The 21398-nt window shown below is 48.1% G+C and overlaps 1 protein-coding gene across 1 annotated transcript; it reads left to right on the forward strand.

The window, feature by feature from the left end:
* Positions 1-805: 805 nt before the first annotated feature.
* On the forward strand, positions 806-17653 carry LOC310666801 (zinc-binding protein A33-like; the record flags this gene model as incomplete). Its single annotated transcript, XM_083418225.1, is given in 8 exon segments — positions 806-920; positions 923-1008; positions 2181-2456; positions 3584-3679; positions 12846-13079; positions 14930-14949; positions 16472-16587; positions 16744-17653. Coding segments are annotated over 8 exon segments (1485 nt in total). The 3' UTR covers positions 17286-17653.
* Between the last annotated feature and the right edge of the window lie 3745 nt (positions 17654-21398).

Here is a 21398-nt window from a genome sequence, read left to right on the forward strand (position 1 = left end):
TGGTGGGCAGGGGTGGGGTTGTTATGGATTTTGTTGTTGTTGTTAGATATGTACAAAAGATAGAAAATGCTGCGCTCATACACACACATACATATGATGATGCCCAAATATGCTTGATGGTAGGACGTGGTTGTGGATGTTTAATTCCTGCTTCTGCCTATGACTCTGCTCTGTTTGCTTCCCCTGTATTTCTGCCCTGTACTTCAGAACCATGGCTTTTGAGTCCTAACTTTCTAACAACCTTCCTTCCTTTTGGTGGGCGAGAATGATGCAAAGGTTTTTAGTAGTAGTAGTAGTAGTAGTACCACCACCACCAGTTGCTCAGCGACACTGCCCACGTTGATGAATCACACCACCACCAAGGAGATCTCCGGCCTAAAAACAACCAGGTGTTTCCCGTGTTTATAATGTATATACAAAATCATTGTGAACAGGTCAAAACCTTAGCAGGATTTTAAACACACTTGTAATAAAATAACAGAACGTATAGATAACTTAGGAAGATGAAAAATTGGAGAAGTACTGATATGCAGTTGAAAATAGAATTAAAAGGACCCATGGAAGGGACAGGGGGAAAGTCAGGAGATTCAGAGTAATCTGGAGATTTGGATTTTGTTTTATGTTTATATCTTTGAAAATCAATAAAAACGATTATGAAAACAACCACCCCCAGGTGCCGAGACTGCCCCTTTCCGCCTCCCACAAGGGCAAGCCTGGTGCAACAGCCAACCCGCGGCCTCGCGTCCTAGTCGCGCTCTCGAGACCCGCCGAGGGCCCCGGCGGAGCAGATCTCCCTCGCCGGCCAATGGAGGGCGACGCAGCCTCCCAGGGCCTGCCCCAATTGGCGGGGAGCGCCCGTCGCTCAGCTACCGCGGGGCAGGCGCGCCGGGCAGGGGAAGTGAAAGTTGGAGCGCCTGGGCCGAGGGTCCGTGGCGCGCGGGGAGCCAAAGCGCGAGAGCGGGCGGCGGGTGGGGTTCCGGCAGAAGAGAGCGGCGTCCCAGTCAGGCGGTGAGTCCGGAGCCGGGGCTCGGCGGCAGGGAGCCCCAGCGCAGCCCTTCTCCTCTCCCGTGGCCTGCACAGGGGGGAAGAGGGATTTGGGGGAGGGAGAGCTGGCGTCTCCGCTCTCCTGACTGTCTGCTTCGCTCCTTCCGTGGGTCTTCCGACGAAAAGGCTCGTTTTTGCCTTGAACGAGCAGCAGTTCGACAGGTGTTGCTTTCCTTGCCGTGGAGGTGTTGTGCTGCATTTTTGCCTGTAGGGCAGCTGCTAAGGTGGCAACCTCCTATTTATTGTTATTATTATTACATTTATAGCCCACCTGTCCTCCAAGGAGCTCGTGGTCTCCCTCTTTCCATCTTCACCTCACAACAACCCTGCGAGGTGGGTTAGGCTGGGAGATAGTGACTGGCCCAAGGTGGCTGAATGAGGGTTTGGACCCTGGTCTCCTGGGCCCTTGTCTGACATACTAAGCTGGGGTAGCTTACAGCTTCCTTCATCTCTGACCTTTGGCCAAGTTGGCTAGGGCTGGTGGGACCAACAATGTATGGAGGGCACCCTTTCTAAGCACTACACTGCCTTTGCGTGTAGGCCAGTGGTTCCCACTAATAATTCTTCTTATTCAAAAAGTGAACTCCTGTTCAGGTGGAGGAAGTCTAAAAGGCCATTAACTTGGTCTAACTCATTCTCGAACTGCCCCCCTTAAAAATCAAATTGCCTTCCTGTGGGGTGTGTGCCCCATGTTGGGAACCATGGGAATAGGCAGAAATGCACCTGGTGCTGCTTTTCTCCTTGGCACATCTGAATTTGTAGAGGTCGTCCTAAAACTCCTTTATTACTGCTGTTAAAGGCCTAAAACAGGCACCCCCAAACTCGGCTCTCCAGATGTTTAGGGACTACAACTCCCACCATCCCTAGCTAACACGACCAGTGGACAGGGATGGTGGGAATTGTAGTCCCAAAACATCTGGAGGGCCGAGTTTGGCGATGCCCGGCCTAAAAGGACAGCTGTTTGTTTCTGTACCTGCCACATTTTAGCGTGAGTGTGCAACAGAATCATGCACACAGCTGGCTTGTTTGCTTGTGTTGCAAGCGCAGGGTTTTGTGAATGTGCAGGAGAGGTTCGGACCTTGGAGTCTGGGGGTTTGTGGCAGGTAGAGTGAGGAATGTATCTTGTGTCTGTGCAGGAAATGGCCCATAGGAGCGGGGAGCAGAGCCTCCGGGAAGAGCTGACCTGCGCCATCTGCTATGATCTGTTCCGAGACCCAGTCATGCTGGAATGCATGCACCATTTTTGCAGGGAGTGCATCCAGAGCTATTGGGATAAGAGCTCAAAAGTTGCCACCTGCCCGCAATGCCGGCAAAAGTTCCCCACCAGGTCCTTCCGTCCCCAGTACCTTGTTTCTGGAGTAGTGGAGACAGTTCGGAGGTGCACCTCTGAGGAACACAAGAAAAAAATGCAGGTGAGCAGCTGGGTGGCAAGACAGTGATTATTACTTCCTTTCCTCCTGGAGTGCTTCCCTCAATGAATTGTGGGGCTTGGCATTTCTCTCAGGTGGTCAACTTAGCTACAAAACAGGATGGTCAGATATGAACTAGGCAGGGGTACCTTGTACAGTAGTATGAGGGTTGCTTGGGACTGTACAGAAAGATTCAAGGAAGTGTGGGACAGACTTGTTTGGACCAAGAATTCTGGACAAGTGGAAAATTCCATTTGTCACCTTCTGATTCTAACAGTCTCCCCTGCAGCCTCTGAAGCAAAGACAAATAGCACTTTGACAAATATATTTGTGTGTCTTTTTAAAATCTCAGCTCCCTGTTTCCAGCTCAGTTTGCCAGCAGATGGCTTGCCTGTCATTTGGCTGTGCAGAGCCCAGTGGATTTCTTTCCCCTGCATAATTTGCCCTACTCCTACCCCAGCGTCTTAACTCCCTGGGAGTTTCAGTCCAATGGCTGATTGTATTCTTTCTGTAGTTATTCCTCTTTGCTGTCTTGGGTCATTGCAACACTATTGTTTGCACTGGACTACCACATCATGTGAGGCGCTTAATCAAAGGTCACGGGTTTCATTCTGTTGATTCGGCACAAAGGCTAAAAGGCATGTTAAATATTCTGGGAAGGTAAATTCCCATCTTAGGCCTAGTGTGGGATTTTCAGCTTTGTGGATTTCAAGGTAAGTCAGTGACATTGAGCAAGTCATGCTCTCGTAGCTTAATTTACAGCTGGGGTTATTGGAGAGTGAGGTTTGGGATTGGCAAGTGAATAGAAGAGGAAAGGGTAGCAGTTGATCAAGCAGTAATGGAAGAACAGGAAAGCTGGGGCTGCAGAAGTCAATTCTAAAGGAGAAAAAGAACATGGCAGTTATTGTTAAGGGTAGTACCCTGGCTTTTATTTAAGAAACTCAGGGAGGTAGGACTTACCTCATTTTGCTCTTCTATCAACCCTATGAGGTGGGAAAGCTGGCTAGGCCAGAAGTACCGCATCCTTGCTCTGTTTATTATTATGCCATCCTGGCTCTAAAATTGATAGGCAGAGACTGTTGCACACATAATGATTAAGTGTCCTATCTATCCATCTATTTCATTCTTAGACACACCTCCAAGAGGCATTTCAGTCTTGCCAGGTGGAGTGTGAGAAACTGATGAGAATGAAGCATGCAGCTGAAGAGAACATCTGCACCCTGCTGGTACCAGTACATTCCCCACTTTTCCTTCTGTGGTCGCTTTTGTTTCGTGTTGGCTTGCTCAGATGAGAAATGCCAAAGTTTCTAAAGGTGGAGGCTTCCCTACAGAGGAAGAGATGTGTTGCTCTTTTGTATTGCCGGTGAGAAAGGGCTGGAAGAGATCAATTGGGGAGCCTTAACTAGAGAAAAGAATGGACAAAAATAGAAAACAGCTGAAAGCTGGGCCTCGGCAGGCTTATCAAATCAGCAGGGCTGCAATTGGGGCGTCTTGCTGTTTTGTGACCGCCCATCTTAATGGTTGCTTTAAATCACAGGCAAAAAGATAAAGCCGCCAAATAAATGACAGTTGCTTTGGGGTTGGAGCAAACTAATTATCTGCCCAGATAACCATTGATCTGCTGACGCACCTCAGCAGAAAAGAAGATTAATACCTCTAATTGCAGCACTTTCACAGAGGGAGCTGAGCAGTAGGGAAATTACTTGGGAGTGGTATAGAGAGAGACAGCTGAAAGCCACTAAGCTTCAGTAAAGAACCTCAAATTTCCCCATGTCACCAGGCTTCACATGCCAGATTTCACTTAGCCAAATCCAACCTGTTGGGTTTTTATCTTGGGGAAACAAGCAAAATGCCTCTTAAATAATAGAGGGAAGAGGGAAGCTTTTGTACACCAGGGTTTATGACACAGAATTAAACAAGACAAGTTGATTTTCTATAAGCTTCTCAGGGTCACGGACAAGGAAGGCGGGATTACCCCAAGGGCCTTTGGACAACAATGCCCATCAACACTCCCATCAGTCTTTTCCAAGCATCTTCAGGCAGGGGCATCAGAGCCACCTCAGCCTCTCCAGCACCAAAGCAAGTAAGGACCGCAGTGGGAGTTACACTGAACATGCAGCTGTTCTTAAACAGCTCTTGGCTGGACAGGTGGCAGGGAGTGCCACACAGCTGCTTGGATAACCCCCACCCACCAGCACAGCTTCAAAGTTGGAAGGAAGGAAGGGTTGGCCGCTCTTCATTCTCGCCATGGGGTAGCACCTCACTCACCATGCCGAGTGGAATAATGGAAACCCCTTAGGGCTAGAGCGTTGGTGTAATAGATGTCCTTCTTCACAGAGCACAGAGTCAAACAAGAGGCAGTGATGGCCACCAATGCAAATGGCTTTAAAATAGGATTAGGCAAATTCATGGAGAGGAAAGCTGCTTGTGGCTACCAACCCTGAGGGATATGGTCTCCTTCCATGGTTGGAAACAATATTCTTCTGAATACCAGTTGCTGGAAACCAAAAGAGGGGAGAACACTGTTGTGCTCGGGTCCTGATCATGTGTTTTCTCAATTGGCATATGTTTGGCCACTGTGAGAATAGGGTGGTGGATTCAGTGGGCCACTGGCCTGATCCAGCAGACATGTGGTGAGCTTGCAGCTGGGGATTTGCCAACTAAGCGTAGTGCCTGGCTAACATCTTGGGTTGCGTCTTCCCAGTGACTTCTGTGTATTGGCAACTTTGAGGGTTGTTGGCACTAGTGACTCTCCCAAGTTGTGCTTTTCATTCACAATTATTTGTTCAGCTCTAAAAGTCCAAGGGAGCAGTGCCAAGCTAATTCAAAACAGTACCCCATAGAATCTCCAGTAAAATTGTCTGTCTGCTGCTCAGAGCAAAGAAATATGTCAGCAAGACTCCTGGCAATGTGAGCACTTAGTAGAGCATCATTAGCTGGTAGGGCAAGTCCTAGACAGGAGCCAGATGGTTCAGCGACTGCTAAAAGCAGCTGATATCCGGCCTGAGCAGGCGCTAGCTTTGGAGAGCTGCCAGGCCTTGATTAAAAAGGATCCCCATCTCTCATGTCTCATTCTTTCCTCCTTTTATGCTAGATTTGTTACAATTATTGTCATATTTAAACATTCTACACATTTGAAAAATAACATCCCCCCGAAAGCATTTAGGTACACTCTTTATATATTTAGGCCTCTCCTTCTCTTTCCAAGCACATTGTGCACTGTGGCCTTTTCAACAGCTGAGGAGACACAATGCAACAGTTCACTCTGAAACAATTGTCAGGGATGCCTAGAATGCCAATCTGAAAGCAGCCAGAACCTGTGATCAGAAAACCCGAATTTTCAAATGAAGCAAGTTATAGTAACTGGCATACAGATGTTACACACACACACACAGAGAGAGAGAGAGAGAGAGAGAGAGAGAGAGAGAGTTTGTTGGTTTCATTATTATTTTATTTTGTTCTGGAAAGCTGCTATTGCTAGTGCAATAATTTTGCCACCTAAGACATGGAAATGGGTTAGATACATCCTTATAGTCCCCTGGAAGAAGGAAGAAAATGGTTGCAGTTGCAACAATGTGTAGTTACTGTTCAGACATCTGTCTCTAAACAGTGTGGTGACCTTCTGACTTTCACACTCCCTTATCTTCTCCTTTATTTGTTACTCTGTTTACCGTATTTTTCGCCCTATTGGACGCACCCGCCCATAGGACGCACCTAGTTTTCAGGGGGGGAAATCAGGGAAAAAAATACTATTTCCCCCCCGCAGCTCTGGGAGCAGCGGACAGGCTTCACGCAGCCTGTGCGCTACTCCAAGACCTTCTCCCTGCTTTTGTGGGAGGTGGGGGAATTCCCCCACCTCCCGCAAAAGCCCATAGGAGCCGTGCGCGACTCCTGCGGGCTTTTCGAGCAGGAGGGAGAAGGGACTGAAATGGCCAGTCAGTCCCTTCTCCCTCCTCGGGGAAAAGCCCCCAAGAGCAGCGCGCTCTTCAAAGGGTTCGTGGCTCCTGCTGCCTTTTCTAGGAGGTGGGGGAATTCCCCCACCTCCTAGAAAAAGCAGCAGAAGCCAGGGAGCCCCTTTAAAGAGTGTGCGGCTTTTGCCTCCTTTTGCGGGAGGTGGGGGAATTCCCCCATCTCCCACAAAAGCCCACAGGAGGGAGAAGGGACGGACTCAGCCAGCCAGTCCCTTCTCCCTCCTCGGGGAAAAGCCCCCAAGAGCGGCGCGCTCTTCAAAGGGTTCGTGGCTCCTGCTGCCTTTTCTACGAGGTGGGGGAATTCCCCCACCTCCTAGAAAAGGCAGCAGAAGCCAGGGAGCCCCTTTAAAGAGTGTGCGGCTTTTGCCTCCTTTTGCGGGAGGTGGGGGAATTCCCCCATCTCCCGCAAAAGCCCACAGGAGGGAGAAGGGACGGACTCAGCCAGCCAGTCCCTTCTCCCTCCTCGGGGAAAAGCCCCCAAGAGCAGCGCGCTCTTCAAAGGGTTCGTGGCTCCTGCTGCCTTTTCTACGAGGTGGGGGAATTCCCCCACCTCCTAGAAAAGGCAGCAGAAGCCAGGGAGCCCCTTTAAAGAGTGTGCGGCTTTTGCCTCCTTTTGCGGGAGGTGGGGGAATTCCCCCATCTCCCGCAAAAGCCCACAGGAGGGAGAAGGGACGGACTCAGCCAGTCAGTCCCTTCTCCCTCCTCGGGGAAAGCCCCCAAGAGCGGCATGCTCTTCAAAGGGTTCACAGCTCCTGCGGGCTTTTCTACGAGGTGGGGGAATTCCCCCACCTCCTAGAAAAGGCAGCAGAAGCCGCAGAGCCCCTGTAAAGAGCGTGCGGCTTTTGCCTGCTTTTGCGGGAGGTGGGGGGAATTCCCCCATCTCCCGCAAAAGCCCACAGGAGGGTTGGAGAGTAGTGGGATGGCGTCGCACGCCTTCCCGCTGCCCCCCATCCTCTGGGGCTGGCCATGGGGGAAGCGCTGCTTCCCCCCCCACCCCCGCCAGCCTCAATGCCGGGATGGAGAGTAGCAGGAAGGCGTCGCGCGCCTTCCTGCTGCCCCCCATCCTTTGGGGCTGGTGAGGGGGAAGCGCTGCTTTCCCCCCCGCCAGCCTCAATGCCGGGATGGAGAGTAGCAGGAAGGCGTCGCGCGCCTTCCTGCTGCCCCCCATCCTTTGGGGCTGGCAAGGGGGAAGCGCTGCTTTCCCCCCCGCCAGCCTCAATGCCGGGATGGAGAGTAGCAGGAAGGCGTCGCGCGCCTTCCTGCTGCCCCCCATCCTTTGGGGCTGGCGAGGGGGAAGCGCTGCTTTCCCCCCGCCAGCCTCAATGCCGGGATGGAGAGTAGCAGGAAGGCGTCGCGCGCCTTCCTGCTGCCCCCCATCCTCTGGGGCTGGCAATGGGGGAAGCGCTGCTTTCCCCCCCGCCAGCCTCCAACCCGGGTTGGAGAGTAGCGGGAAGGCGTCGCGCGCCTTCCTGCTGCCCCCCATCCTTTGGGGCTGGCGAGGGGGAAGCGCTGCTTTCCCCCCCGCCAGCCTCAATGCCGGGATGGAGAGTAGCAGGAAGGCGTCGCGCGCCTTCCTGCTGCCCCCCATCCTTTGGGGCTGGTGAGGGGGAAGCGCTGCTTTCCCCCCGCCAGCCTCAATGCCGGGATGGAGAGTAGCAGGAAGGCGTCGCGCGCCTTCCTGCTGCCCCCCATCCTCTGGGGCTGGCAATGGGGGAAGCGCTGCTTTCCCCCCCGCCAGCCTCCAACCCGGGTTGGAGAGTAGCGGGAAGGCGTCGCGCGCCTTCCTGCTGCCCCCCATCCTTTGGGGCTGGCGAGGGGGAAGCGCTGCTTTCCCCCCCGCCAGCCTCCAACCCGGGTTGGAGAGTAGCGGGAAGGCGTCGCGCGCCTTCCTGCTGCCCCCCATCCTTTGGGGCTGGCGAGGGGGAAGCGCTGCTTTCCCCCACTGCCAGCCTCAAAGAGCAGACTCTCCTGGCTTCAGCGGAAGCAACGCAAAGCCTCCGGAGCGCAGGCTTCGGAGGCTTCGCGTTGCTATCGCTGAAGCCAATGAGCCTGCATTCGCCCCATAAGACGCACACACATTTCCCCTTCATTTTTGGAGGAGAAAAAGTGCGTCTTATAGGGCGAAAAATACGGTATATTCCACCTTTTCTCCAAAGAGCTCAAAGCGGCATATATACTTCTTCCCCTCTCCATTTTATCCGCACAAGAACCCTGTGAGGTAAGTTAGACTGAGATGCAATGACTGGCCCAAAGTCACCTCATGGGTTTCATGGTCGAGTGGGGCTTTGAACCCTGGTCTCCCAGGTCCTAGCCAATACTCTAACCACTGCTCCATGCTGGCTCTCTCTTTGCACATGACAGGATGAGAGCGAAAGCTTTCAATTTCACTTTTGACTGAACCACAGTTTCTTGTTATATATGACTTCAGGAACTGTGGTCTATTTCAAGGGAAAGCTTGGGTTAACTTTTTAAGGTAGGATACGAACAAGCATTTTCCACACATGTTTTTCCCCTTTGATCCTCCATTTGTATGAGCTAGCAGACTTTTGGATTCTTACACTGCTTGTGGACTTCTCAGAGGTAGCTGGTTGGCCATTGTAGGAAATGGGAGTGGATGGAACTTTGGCCTGATCCAGATAGGATTTTCTTATGCTCTTATCTGTTTGTACCAGAAGACCCCCATGGGTTTGGGGTGGAGATAGTTAGTAATTTCCCAGGAGGCAAAGGCAGTGCGATTAGCGTCATGAATGGATTATCCTGCACCAACCTTTCTAATTGGTGGGGATTGAAGGTTGGATAAAGATCATAGAATCATAGAGTTGGAAGAGACCACAAGGGCCATCGAGTCCAATCCCCTGCCAAGCAGGAAACACCATCAGAGCACTCCTGACATATGGTTGTCAAGCCTCTGCTTAAAGACCTCCAAAGAAGGAGACTCCACCACACTCCTTGGCAGCAAATTCCACTGTCGAACAGCTCTTACTGTCAGGAAGTTCTTCCTAATGTTTAGGTGGAATCTTCTTTCTTGTAGTTTGGATCCATTGCTCTGCTTCTCTGGAGCAGCAGAAAACAACCTTTCTCCCTCCTCTATATGACATCCTTTTATATATTTGAACATGGCTATCATATCACCCCTTAACCTCCTCTTCTCCAGGCTAAACATGCCCAGCTCCCTTAGCCGTTCCTCATAAGGCATCGTTTCCAGGCCTTTGACCATTTTGGTTGCCCTCCTCTGGACACGTTCCAGTTTGTCAGTGTCCTTCTTGAACTGTGGTGCCCAGAACTGGACACAGTACTCCAGGTGAGGTCTGACCAGAGCAGAATACAGTGGCACTATTACTTTCCTTGATCTAGGATACTATACTCCTATTGATGCAGCCTACCACAAGCAGGGTTGAGGGAAACGTGAATGAGCTGTGTGTTGGCCTAACTTTAAGAGACATAATATTGTTGTAGTTGAGGCTGAAGTCTGTCAGCAACATCAAAAGGACTTGGGTGGCCTAGTTTAGGAAGCATTACTAGACATTATTGACAATGGCAAACTGCAAGTAATGTGCACTTCTGAAGGAATAATTTGAAATTAAAATGAACTCTAATCACTGATAATGCATACTGATGTTCACTATGGAAACCATCAGACGTGATGTGCAGCAGAGACTTTTTAAAAATGGCAAATCAAATAATGAGAGACATGGATAGGGGATATATATATTGAGGCTGTTTTGATGCCATCAGTGAAGTGGCTTCACCTGGGCCTTTGTATTTCATACTAGTCATGTCATCTGAAATCAAATACTGTACAGCTGAAGGTCAAAGATGAACAATGTGAATGATTAGTACTTTGATAGTATTTCTTTGTCTCTGTAGTGAAAAGACCTGAATTGCTTGCAGGGGAGTAGTAAATTGGAGAGAGGCCAAAGGCTGTAATAGTCAATACAAAACAACCCAGTGCTACCAAGAATACAGAAGATGTGAGGGAGCTTCTGGTTATTCTTCTCCAGTCCAAGAATAGGAGCACCACTCACCACTCCATTTCAGTCTCGTGGGCTCTGGATAGAACATTCCACCTTGTGAAATTGTTCTTCAGAATTATATGCTTTTTATTCTTCAGAATTAGATGCTTTTGCACTACACAATTTACAAGTGCTCCCAGTGGTGCGTTGCTGGAGGTTCTGCTTCAAATTCTAGACCATCTTGCTGAGAAGCTGCTTTTAGGATGGGCTTCTGGAGTGCATCTGGTCTCCACAAGACACCTGTGGCCAAAGCTCAGCTCAAATTGGGGTTCTTGCACTCCGCATAGCAGAGATGAGCATCAGCGGCACCACTTGACAGGAGAGGAGTGAGTATCTCAGACTCTCACTCATGCTGCTGTATCGATAAAAAAAGAGAAAGAAATAGCAGGCCTTTCTTCCACTCTTTACCCCCTTATCTGAGACTCTGCCTCTCCCTCTGCACTTCTTATGTGGAGAAACTCCATTTCCAAACCTTCCTGGAGTTCAGAAAATGCTCCTATCTCTTCTTTGAGTTCTCTGTCAAGCATGGAGAGAGAGACACATGGTCTTGCAGGAAACTTTGAAGGCTAGAAACAGCAGGCATCTCTGGAACTGATTACATAAGGTCAACTCCTGAGGCAACTTATCAGAAATTTATCAGGTACACTCAGCAGGAAGCAATCAGAGGAATAAGCCATAAAGAGGTATGTGGCGATCACACAGGGTCCCCGGACGTTTGACGGTCTATTGACCCTGTGGCACCACTGTGATTGCTTTCTTCGCTGCCACCAACCCGTTTCTCACGGGTACACACGGAGTCCAGTCAGTTGTTAACATTAACAAATAATCAAGTTTATTTTATAGGCATGAACAAGCTTATGGTTTCAGTTAATTTTTCTTGTCACTTTCTTAATCTTAGTTCCTTAACTGTCCTATTCGTTCCTAACAACTTCAAACTGATTATCCCAACTAACTATCTGACTCCACCTAACAATTCCTCTCACTCTCTCACCACACAACTCGACCAACCCACAGACTGTTCCTCACTCTTCCTTCTCCAACTCCCCACTCTCAACTGATTTTCACACACCTCCGACTCTAACCCTAACTCCTCCTATCTGTTTCCACTGGCCAATCACATCACACTCATTTTAACCCTTTCCTTATGACCCACCTAGGAGGCAAACGCTGCAAGGTAGCTTCTAATTAAAGCTGTAGCAGCTCTGAAAAAGTTTAATCCATGCCGTGAAGACTGGGAATGCAGTTAAGTTTTATGTGGCCAAACAGTTGCCACCAGTCAGTCCTGAAAAAAGACAGGCGGGCCGAAGAAAAATGGTATTGTAATGAAACAGCATCTGCAGTTTCTTGTAAACAGTTCTTGAATGATGGATGGCAATTCCCGATTACCGTATTTTTCGCTCCATAAGGTGCACCTGACCATAAGACACACCTAGTTTTTAGAGGAGGAAAACAAGAAAAAAAATATTCTGAATGAAATAGTGGATGTATGATTTTTGTGGTTCATGCTGTGGCCACAGGCATGTGATCTGATGGTGAATTTGGGGTGACCCAATGCAAAATCCTGAGGATCCATGTGGATCCGTGCTTTGTAACCACATTTTTGCACCCAGGAAACAGTGGATGTGTGATTTATTTGGTGCAGGCTGTAGCCATGGACATGATATGTGATCTGATGGAGAATTTGGGGTGACCCAGTGCAAAAATCCTGAGGATCCATGGGCTTTTACCTCCCCCCTCCCAGACAGCCTCTGCTAGCGGCCCTTATCTCTCTTCTGATCCCACCGATCAACTGTTTCCTTTCAATACTCCCTTCCCTCTTGTTTGCCTTAGTGTCTTAGCTGGAGCAGTTTTTTGCTCCTTCTTTTCTTCTAATTTCTCTTCTTATTGCTTTAGTCTTCCTGTTTCCCCCCTTTGCAAGTTTGCTGTCTTTATCTCCCCCCTCCCCCTCCTTTATCTCTAACGTCCCTTATCTCTCTCCCTGATCGGCAAACGATCAGCGGCTTTGTTTCAACACCCTCTTCCCTCTTTCAAAAAAAAAAAGCATGATCTGCTTTTTGCCCCTGTGCAATTCAGCTCCAGGGACCACACATTCACTCCATAAGACGCACAGATATTTCCCCTTACTTTTTAGGAAGAAAAAAGTGTGTTTTATGGAGCGAAAAATATGGTACACATCTGGTATGGAAGCAGCCTAGCTTTGTGACAGCAAAAATCGCTATGAAGCCAATGAACATGGATGCAAATGTTTTATATTAACAGGGCCATAGGCTGCTCTCCCCTTGACCGCTACCATATTGTATTTTCTGTCCCACAAATGTTTTGGCTTTACAATCCTTCTTTAATTACACAGAAGTCTGTGGATGTGGTTGAACGTGCTGCTTTCATACATAGCCCTTTTGCTGTTTCAGACAACATCTCGTGAAATGAACTCCAAGATCCGGGCAGAATTTGAGTATCTTCATCAGATCTTGCAAGAGGAAGAGAGAGCTGTGCTGACGGGGCTGGCCAGAGAGGAAGAACAGTGGTTGATGAAGCTGGACGGAGATGCCAAACGTCTCAGTATGGCGATAACTGAGCTGAAGAAGAGCATGGAGCACATTCAGAAAAAGCTTGATGAGCTGGGGAACTCATTGCTGCTGGAGGTGAGACTCATCATGCTTACAAGGCTGAGGTGGGAGGAGTTTGGGCCATGGGTATCGGAGGCAGATTTGTATTTTCTCACAATTTCTCAGTCATAGGCTCCACCCTCTCCACATTCCCAGACGCGTATCACACTGCACACTGGCAGATGCTATAGTTTTCTATGGATTGATTTACCAAGCAAGGGTGTCCTCTTGTACTTCATTCTATGCATTCAGGAAGTGAGGCTTTAAAAATCCTGGAGTCGGAGCTGGAATGGACCTCAGAGGTCATCTAGTTCAACCCCTTTCTAGTGCAGGAAATCCACTGTGGCAGCATACCTTTCGGCCTTTGTATAAGATGCAGTGACACCTGGGAGTGGGTCATGTTTGTGTGTGTGTTTGTGTGTGTGTGTGGTTGGGGGGGGGGGGGAGAGAATGCATGTTCAAAGAAGTCTTTCCATATTTTAAACTCCGGACTGAAAATGTTTGTCTCTATCAATAATATGTTTTTCTGCCCTAGACCAGAATTAGGCCTTGTCAATGTCTGCCAGATAACATTGTCAAAGAAGGCAAATAACTGTTGGCCTTTGCACTGAGATGTAAAGAGGTTTATCTGCCATTAAAAGTGTGGCCTCCCAAATTCCCTCCCTCTTTTAAACAGAGGTGAGACAGTCACTGGAACACTTCTCTCACCACAAAAAACCCCCCAACATTACAGCTTTCTATTTGCCACTTCCCTCATAAAGGAAAACGTGTGCCTGCCATTTTCTTCCCCAGGCTCCCCTCTTGCCCCATGGTAAGAGGCAGCCCTTTCCATCTCCCTCTAAGATTGAACTATTGCTGGTTGCTTGGTGTGATGCTTTTCCGTAGTTGGTTGCCACGGTTACTGCAGCAGGATTGTGCTGTGAAGTGACCGAGGTAGCCTTTGCTAGGAGGTTTAAGCTTGCTTCTCCAGCAGGATCTGCTTGTGCATGCTGTGAGATTCATGGTCCTTAACCTCTGACAGGCATGAAGAAGCAGTTCAGGCTTGGAGACTGGTTCTGCCCTAAGAACTAGCTGCTCTTGGAAGCAGGGATGAAGTGCTTAGTTTCAGCCAAGGTTACTGTATTGTATGCCTTCGGACCACGCTGCGCTGTGCTGTGCAGGTCTGCATGAAAATACTTCTAAATGTCTTTTCTAAATGTCTCAAATACTCCTTTCCTTATCTATCTCCTTCCATCATCAGACTTCTATGGGGTGGCTGGTAGTGATACTACCTTGGGTTTTATTTTACTGGTTGTATAATTTTGAAATTTTAAATCAAGCTGCCTTGAGGGTGCTTATTAGAGCCAAAAGGTGGGTTATCCTTTGTTTTGATAGGCAAGTACATGTATGTCCTCACTTCTCAGTCAAGATTGTGCATATATTCCGCCCCTTTGCGTGCCAGAGGTACAATATGACTAGGGAAATGTTATGTGTGTATGGCATGCTCTCCTGACAGCTGACAGTGATACCGTCTAGGTTCCAGGCTTTTCAGTCTTGGCAATATGAGGAACCTGCCTTCTCTTGCCTCTCTCTTTTGCTTACAGAAGCCAGTGTTTATATATCAGAACTAGCCCATACCCCTTCAGAATTTGCTGCCACCTCATTCATTCATTTATTCATTATATTACATTTATATACCAACTTTCATCTGTCATGCAACTCAAGGCAACATCCCATGTGGTTCCCAGGCAGCCACTTGAAATTGTAGGGCCATAATTATGTTTTTAATTGTCTGTACTTCAGTACAGAGGCAAAAAATGGACAGGAGAATTTACTTGAGCAGCTGCAATAAGGATTAAGTGAGGGGTTTTGTTAATTTTCTTCTCTTTTTTCTTTTCTTTTTGCAGGTGGAAAATGTGTCTGTTAGGTACGTGCCTGGAAAGAAAAAAAGCTGCTTTTGTTTTCATGAGCCTCTTATTTTACCTGCTCAGCTGGCAGGGCGGGGGGACTGTTATCGCTGTAGCTTTTAAAGCATTGGAAAATAATTGTTGGGAGAGAAGCTGTTGGGGAATATAAGAGATCTCTCCTTCTGGGCATTGTTGCATAGATGTGCTGACCTCGGGGTTCAGGATGTAAATGCAAAAGCACTGAGGTACACCCAGGATTTAACTGCTTTCATAAGGTCCTCCCACATTACTTCAAGGAAATGCTCAGAATGGTCTTCTGGGGCCACTATGTTTATGTTCTAATAGCCTCAGAATACAAGTTGCCGGAAATCACAGGTGGGCAGAGTGTTGTGCTCATGTCTTCTTTGCCTGCTTCCCATGGGCATCTGGTTAGCCACTGTGGGAAAAGGAAGCTGGAATCGGGGCCTCTGGTCCTGCTGGCCTCTTTTTGTGTTCAACAAGGAGGGCTGGCAAATGAGCCTAAATAAATTTTGCAGGTCACCAAGCTGAATGCACCTCACCTGCCATATAATGTTGTCTGTCAGCTGCTTGAAAACCTTGCTTTTTAAATTTTATTTTATTGTAGCCTAGGAAGGCAAGGGGAGGGGACAGGTTTAATGAGCCACCCAGGGGCTATGTTTTGGTGGCCTGCCTTAAAATGATTATCGCTCTTTCAAGTTGTGGATTTGCCAAGCTTCTCTAATGGCTAAACATGGGCGAATCTCGCATGCACAGCCATATCCCACCTCTTGGCTGAAAGATTGCCAGAGCAGTTCATTTCCCAGCTCACTTTGCTGGGGAGAAAGGAGAGCAAATACATCCATATAAGATAGGTTTGAGACTGCTCCTTGGCTGCTGTCAGTGCTGAGGAGAATTAGGGCATTTGGCTCATGTTTCTATGGAGTACTGTGCCAAAACTGGTGGATTCTATTTTATTATCATGCATGTTTCCATTCTGGAAGTTGGCTTCCATGGAACTTGTGTCCGACCACATTCTGTCTCTCTAGGCAGTAGGCTACTTAACCACTAAGGCAGAGGAGAACCAGTGGCCTGCTTATGTCAGAATCCACCCCACTCCAAGGTGGAGTACTGAAACCCCTAGGAGTTGCGTCCTTTTCCAAAGATACCTCACTCTTGAAATACCTGCATAAGAGGGGTTGTTCAGTAGAGATAGTGTTTTGCCCTTTGACCTAGGATCCCAGGGAGTACTTAGATTGCAAGGACAGGAGAGGCACATCTTTTGTGATGGCCCCCTTAGCTACTGTTTTTAGAAAGCTAGAAGGAAAGGGGGAAAGAAATGATTTGGCCCCCACAATAATTTGAGGACGCTCCCTGCCATTATGTGCACCAAGCAAATGGCACTGGCCAAGCCGCAACTGCCTTCTTGTCCCGTCCTTATGCTGGCTGAAGCACTTTCAGATTGGTTAGGAGCCACTTTCTAAACTCCAGAACTTCCTTATCTGGAATCTTGTTTTGCTCAGCAGACATTTCTTTCTGCTGCAGGCCAGCGGTGCAGGTGAAAGAGTTGACCGCCTTTAATGTAGAGCAGCACAAGGACCGGTATGATGGACCTCTGCAGTTTATATTTTGGAGAAGGATGCTGAAATCGATCTGCACAGGTGAGTCGCGCCTGCCCCCCAATTGCAACAGAGCATACTGGGGATATGGGAACAGAACAGAGTTCATAGACTCGTTTGACGACACCCTACCCAGTTTCTTTCTTAGAATTATCATTAATTCGATTAGTTGAATCCTGGTATATTCTCTCCCTACAGCTCCTGCTCCTCTGACCTTGGACCCTGAATCGGCTCACCCTAACCTTGTCCTCTCCAAAGACCTGACGGCAGTGACAGAGAGGAAGACGCCCCAGTCTGTGCCCAGAAGCCCCAGCCGCTTCCTGCAGTGTGTGAATGTGCTGGCGAAGGAGTCCTTTGAGAGTGGAAGACATTACTGGGAGGTCTGGGTGGGCACCAAGACCAAGTGGGACCTGGGAGTAGCGGCGGACTCAGTGGACCGGGCAGCAAGAGTCAAGCTATGCCCCAAGAATGGCTACTGGGCTATACGGCTGCGGGAGAAGTCTCGTTATTGGGCTGCAGCCACTCCCTGGGTGCGTCTGAATCCTGGGCGCTTGCTGAGAAAAGTAGGTGTCCTGCTGGACTGCAGGGCAAGGAAGGTGGCCTTTTATAATGCCGAGGACATGTCCCTTCTCTTCACCTTCCACCAGGCCAGGGCACGCAGGTTCTACCCTTTCTTCAGCACTTGTTTCGGCGATGGCGAGAACGCAGAGCCCATGAGGATCTGCCACCTGAACCTGTAGGAACATCCTGAAGTCTGATTCCATTCAGCAAGACTTGGTGGGTCCCTCTTGTTTCCTGGGAACACATAAGTTCTACCCTGTGTGTCTCCCCGCTGTGATGAACAAGTTAAGGGAAACTGAACGGTTTTGCAAAGAGGTTTAAAAAAACCACAACCCACTCTTCTATTTCATAGGACGAACACCACCTCTTAGAATGCATAAAATAATATCAACATGATGGAATGTATTAGAATAGATATTAAAGCAGATGAGTAAGAAGAATTAGTCGGTTCCTGGTTCATTTCCCCCCCCCCCCTAATTATAATTACGTCTCCTCCAGGTTAATGCCTTCTTCTGTCTGGTGTACTTAAAGGGCCTTGTGCTTTGTAGATGGTGCCGCCTGGTCATTTCTGCCAGCTGTATAAGATGGGAATACAGCCCAAAGCACTAGGGGTCAGTAACACACAACCATTGGACATTTTGACCTGCATTCTGACTTACAGACACATACAAAAACACAGGTGTAGAAAAGCTGGAGCCAAAAGTGATAATGGCAGAGACAAGGATAGTTTGTTGGTTGCATTCATAGCTCGCCTTTTCTCCAAGGAGCTCAATGTTACATATATGGTTACCTCCCCTTCTCATTTAATCTCCACGTCAACTCTGCGAGGTAAGGTAGGCTGAAAGACAGTAAGTGGCCCAAGGTCACCCAGTGAGCTTCATGGCCAAGTGGGGATTTGAACCCTTGTCTCCAACACTCTTAACGACTACGCCACACTTAAAACTACCCCCAGGCTCTGCAACACATACACTCATGCAAAAGCACAGCAAAACATAATCGTTCATACTAGTTGTGGAGGAAATTAGATTCAGCACCATTATTCAGTGAAGAGCTGAATAATGGTGCTGAATAAAGCAGTGCAACCTAACAGTGGCAACAAGAATGGCAGATTGCAGGAGACAGGATTGGGATCGGTGCACCTTCATGGACCAAGTCCGCATTGGCAGAGCTATGCTCCATGGATGAACCATTGGATGATAGAATTGCATTGGCGTGTTGCAGCACAGTACGGTGGTACCTCATGTTACGTATGCTTCAGGTTACATACGCTTCAGGTTACAGACTCCGCTAACCCAGAAACAGTACCTCGGGTTAAGAACTTTGCTTCAGGATGAGAACAGAGATCGTGCAGCAGCGGCAGCAGGAGGCCCCATTAGCTAAAGTGGTGCTTCAGGTTAAGAACAGACCTTCAGAACAAATTAAGTTCTTAACCCAAGGTACCACTGTAGTTCAGAGTAGCTTGTATATTTAGCAGAGATGCATAAAGGTCTTTGTGCCAGTTTTGGCCTGTACCAGGACGCCATGATTTGTCTTCATTATATTTCACATCATCTTGCCGTACCACTTTTTAAAAATAATAATAAATGCTTGCTTCTGCCCATTCTTCCACAAGAGTTTTCAGTTTCACAAGCTGTCATTGTTTTTGCAGCAGTGCACAAAATGCTCAATCAATCAGTCTTTTACCCAGTGTTGACACTGAAGAATTTCTTCATATGAAGAATGGAATTTCCTTTTGCAAGGGTGTTTTTTCAGTGGGTATAAGGAGTTCCTGTTCTTGGTGCAGGGCTGCATTTTGCCAGCAGAGGGCTCTGCATGCTAACAGAAGGCGCTGAGTGATGGCGTTGATGCTCAGCAGTTGCTGCATGCCTTTCATATTTGGCATTGAATTCTTAGCCAGTTATTTGCAAGATTGTTCTAGCATGCAGCAGCCTTTCTTTATCAGGAGCCATATAGAAAGAGTTAACAAAGTTATCTGCTTGTCAAGATTAGCTATTTCAAAGTATAGCGGGCTGAGTTGTCCTTCTGCCTGCCACTAAGATAGCCAAATTTTACAATAACAGCAATTTTACAAATCTGCCTCTCAAATTTTACAGTAACTTCCATCACTGCCCCCAAGACTTACTTGGTCATAAAAGATCCAAAATTCTGCCAATGTGTTTTAGAATTCTTTACTAAATCTGACAGTAGTAGGTTTTTTAAAAAAAAATTGACAGTGTACAATTAAATTAATGGAGTTGAAAAACTATTAATTTAGTTTTAATACAGATATATGTATATATAATTATAGTTTTAATTCTATTAATTTTTACTTGTTTTTAAATTTATTTTTTCTGTTTTTAGCTGTTCTTATAGTAAGCTGCCTTGAGTCCCTTTGGGGGGGGTGCAGGGCAGTGGCGTAGTGTGGGGGGTGCAGGGGGGGCCGGCCGCACCGGGCACAACATGGGGGGGGGGGGCGCTCGCACTCGCAGCTCTCTGCCCCTACCTGGCTCACTCACTCTCTCTCACTGCAGTGCTGGCTGTGCGAATCCGATCCGAGCCGCCGGGTCGCCGCCCACTGTGGAGGGGAGGGTGCCAGGCGTGCGGTGCGGTGCGGTGCGGAGAGAGAGCGAGGGACTATCTGGGGGAGGGACAGTGCAGCGGGGGGGGTGCAAATTACTTGCCTTGCCGCGGGTTAGGGGGCGCAAATTACTTGCCTTGCCCTGGGTGCTGACAACCCACGCTACGCCACTGGTGCTGGGTATCAACAACAGCAACAGCAATCCTGCAAAACAGGGTGGACCAGCTGCTCAATTGATAGAACACAATAACTTAAGTATTTAAATGAATATTTTCCCATCTAATGTCCAGTTTTACACGCTGTATTAAACCATTATTTCGGGTTTATCACAATACAAACTAAATTATTTTAGCAGCCTACACAGTTCAACCTGTGAATCGGAAATTAAAATAACATCATTAGCACAATAAAAGGATAACTATCTAATTGCAGCCTACTTTCACAGTACAAAGATGATTGCTTTTTAAGAAGGGCGCTACATCCTTTAAAAACAATTTTAAAAGTACATCCCTAGCAACAGTTCTAGCCGGTAAAGTTATTCCAGAATACATCCTTATGAAGGAGTTTAATAGTTTTAAATAAATACCTGCTGATTGCAACTTTCTCCAAAAAGCATTAGGGAGGGATAGAGTCAAAGTCTGCTTTCAAGTCATTGAGAGCCGTGAATCTGCTTCTCTGTGCTTGCCAAGGTATTTGTTGATAATGCGCTTCAGCAACAAGCATTGATCAATAGTTGAATAGTCATGACTCTTCCACTCTGAGAGATTCAGTGCCTGTCTCATGCAACCCATGTGCATGAAGCCATTGCACAACCGCTCTGTGTTAAGTATACAACTGCACAAGGGAAGCTGAGAGGTCACACTCAATGTGACTGACTGAACCCCTTTTAAATGAAGGCAGTGGCACTTTGAAGCAGGGACCTAAACTGGTGCTAGGCCTTTCCTCTACCAACCTGTGTCCATCCAGATAGAGCTGGATTCCCAGCTCCCATTATCCTTGACTATTGGCCATGCTGGCTGGAGCAGATGGGATGTGGAATCTAACCTGTGGGTTAACCACCAAGGACACACACATTGTTGGGGGCACATTGCTAGTCTCTGAGCCTGGCCAGGACAAATGTGAATGGGTGGGGGGTAGGGGAAGGCAGTAGATGCAAGAAGAGATCAGCTAGCTCCCCCCCCCACCCTTTCCCTGCTTGAAATTGCTTCCACCCCTGCAATGTGGTTCAACTGAGTTTTGAAAACACAAGATCCCATCTAGATCTGCCCCACAGCCTTCCTAGTGCAGCTTTAGTGGCTAGTACACAACTGTACTGCACAGGGGTTAGAGGCACAATGTGCTTGTTCAGGCTCCATTGCTTCTCCTTGACCTGCTAGAGCTATTCTCCACAACTTTTGGGGTTTTTTAAATATAAAAAATACTGTTCTCAAAATGAAAGATGAGAGTCCCATTTATTTGAGGAATGTAACAAATGGCGCCTGATTCTGCTATTTGTTTAGATTCCTAAGACTGAGGTTGGAGTGACAGGTTTGGACTCTTTTCAGAGCTGCTTTAATACTTGGAGGAAAGGGGCGGGGGTTGGGGATCACCTCCTGGCTAAGAAACCCTCGTCTGTCAGCAGCCTTTCTAATGGGTGAGATTATACGGAGCCTTTCTGTAGCTCAAGGCTTTCAACAAGCCTGGTGGATCCAGGCCCAGTGGGCAAAACAAACATATCCATTGGCAGAAGCCAGCA

Source organism: Podarcis tiliguerta (assembly GCF_965153285.1).
Source record: "Podarcis tiliguerta genome assembly, chromosome: 2".
Taxonomy (NCBI): Eukaryota; Metazoa; Chordata; class Lepidosauria; order Squamata; family Lacertidae; genus Podarcis; species Podarcis tiliguerta.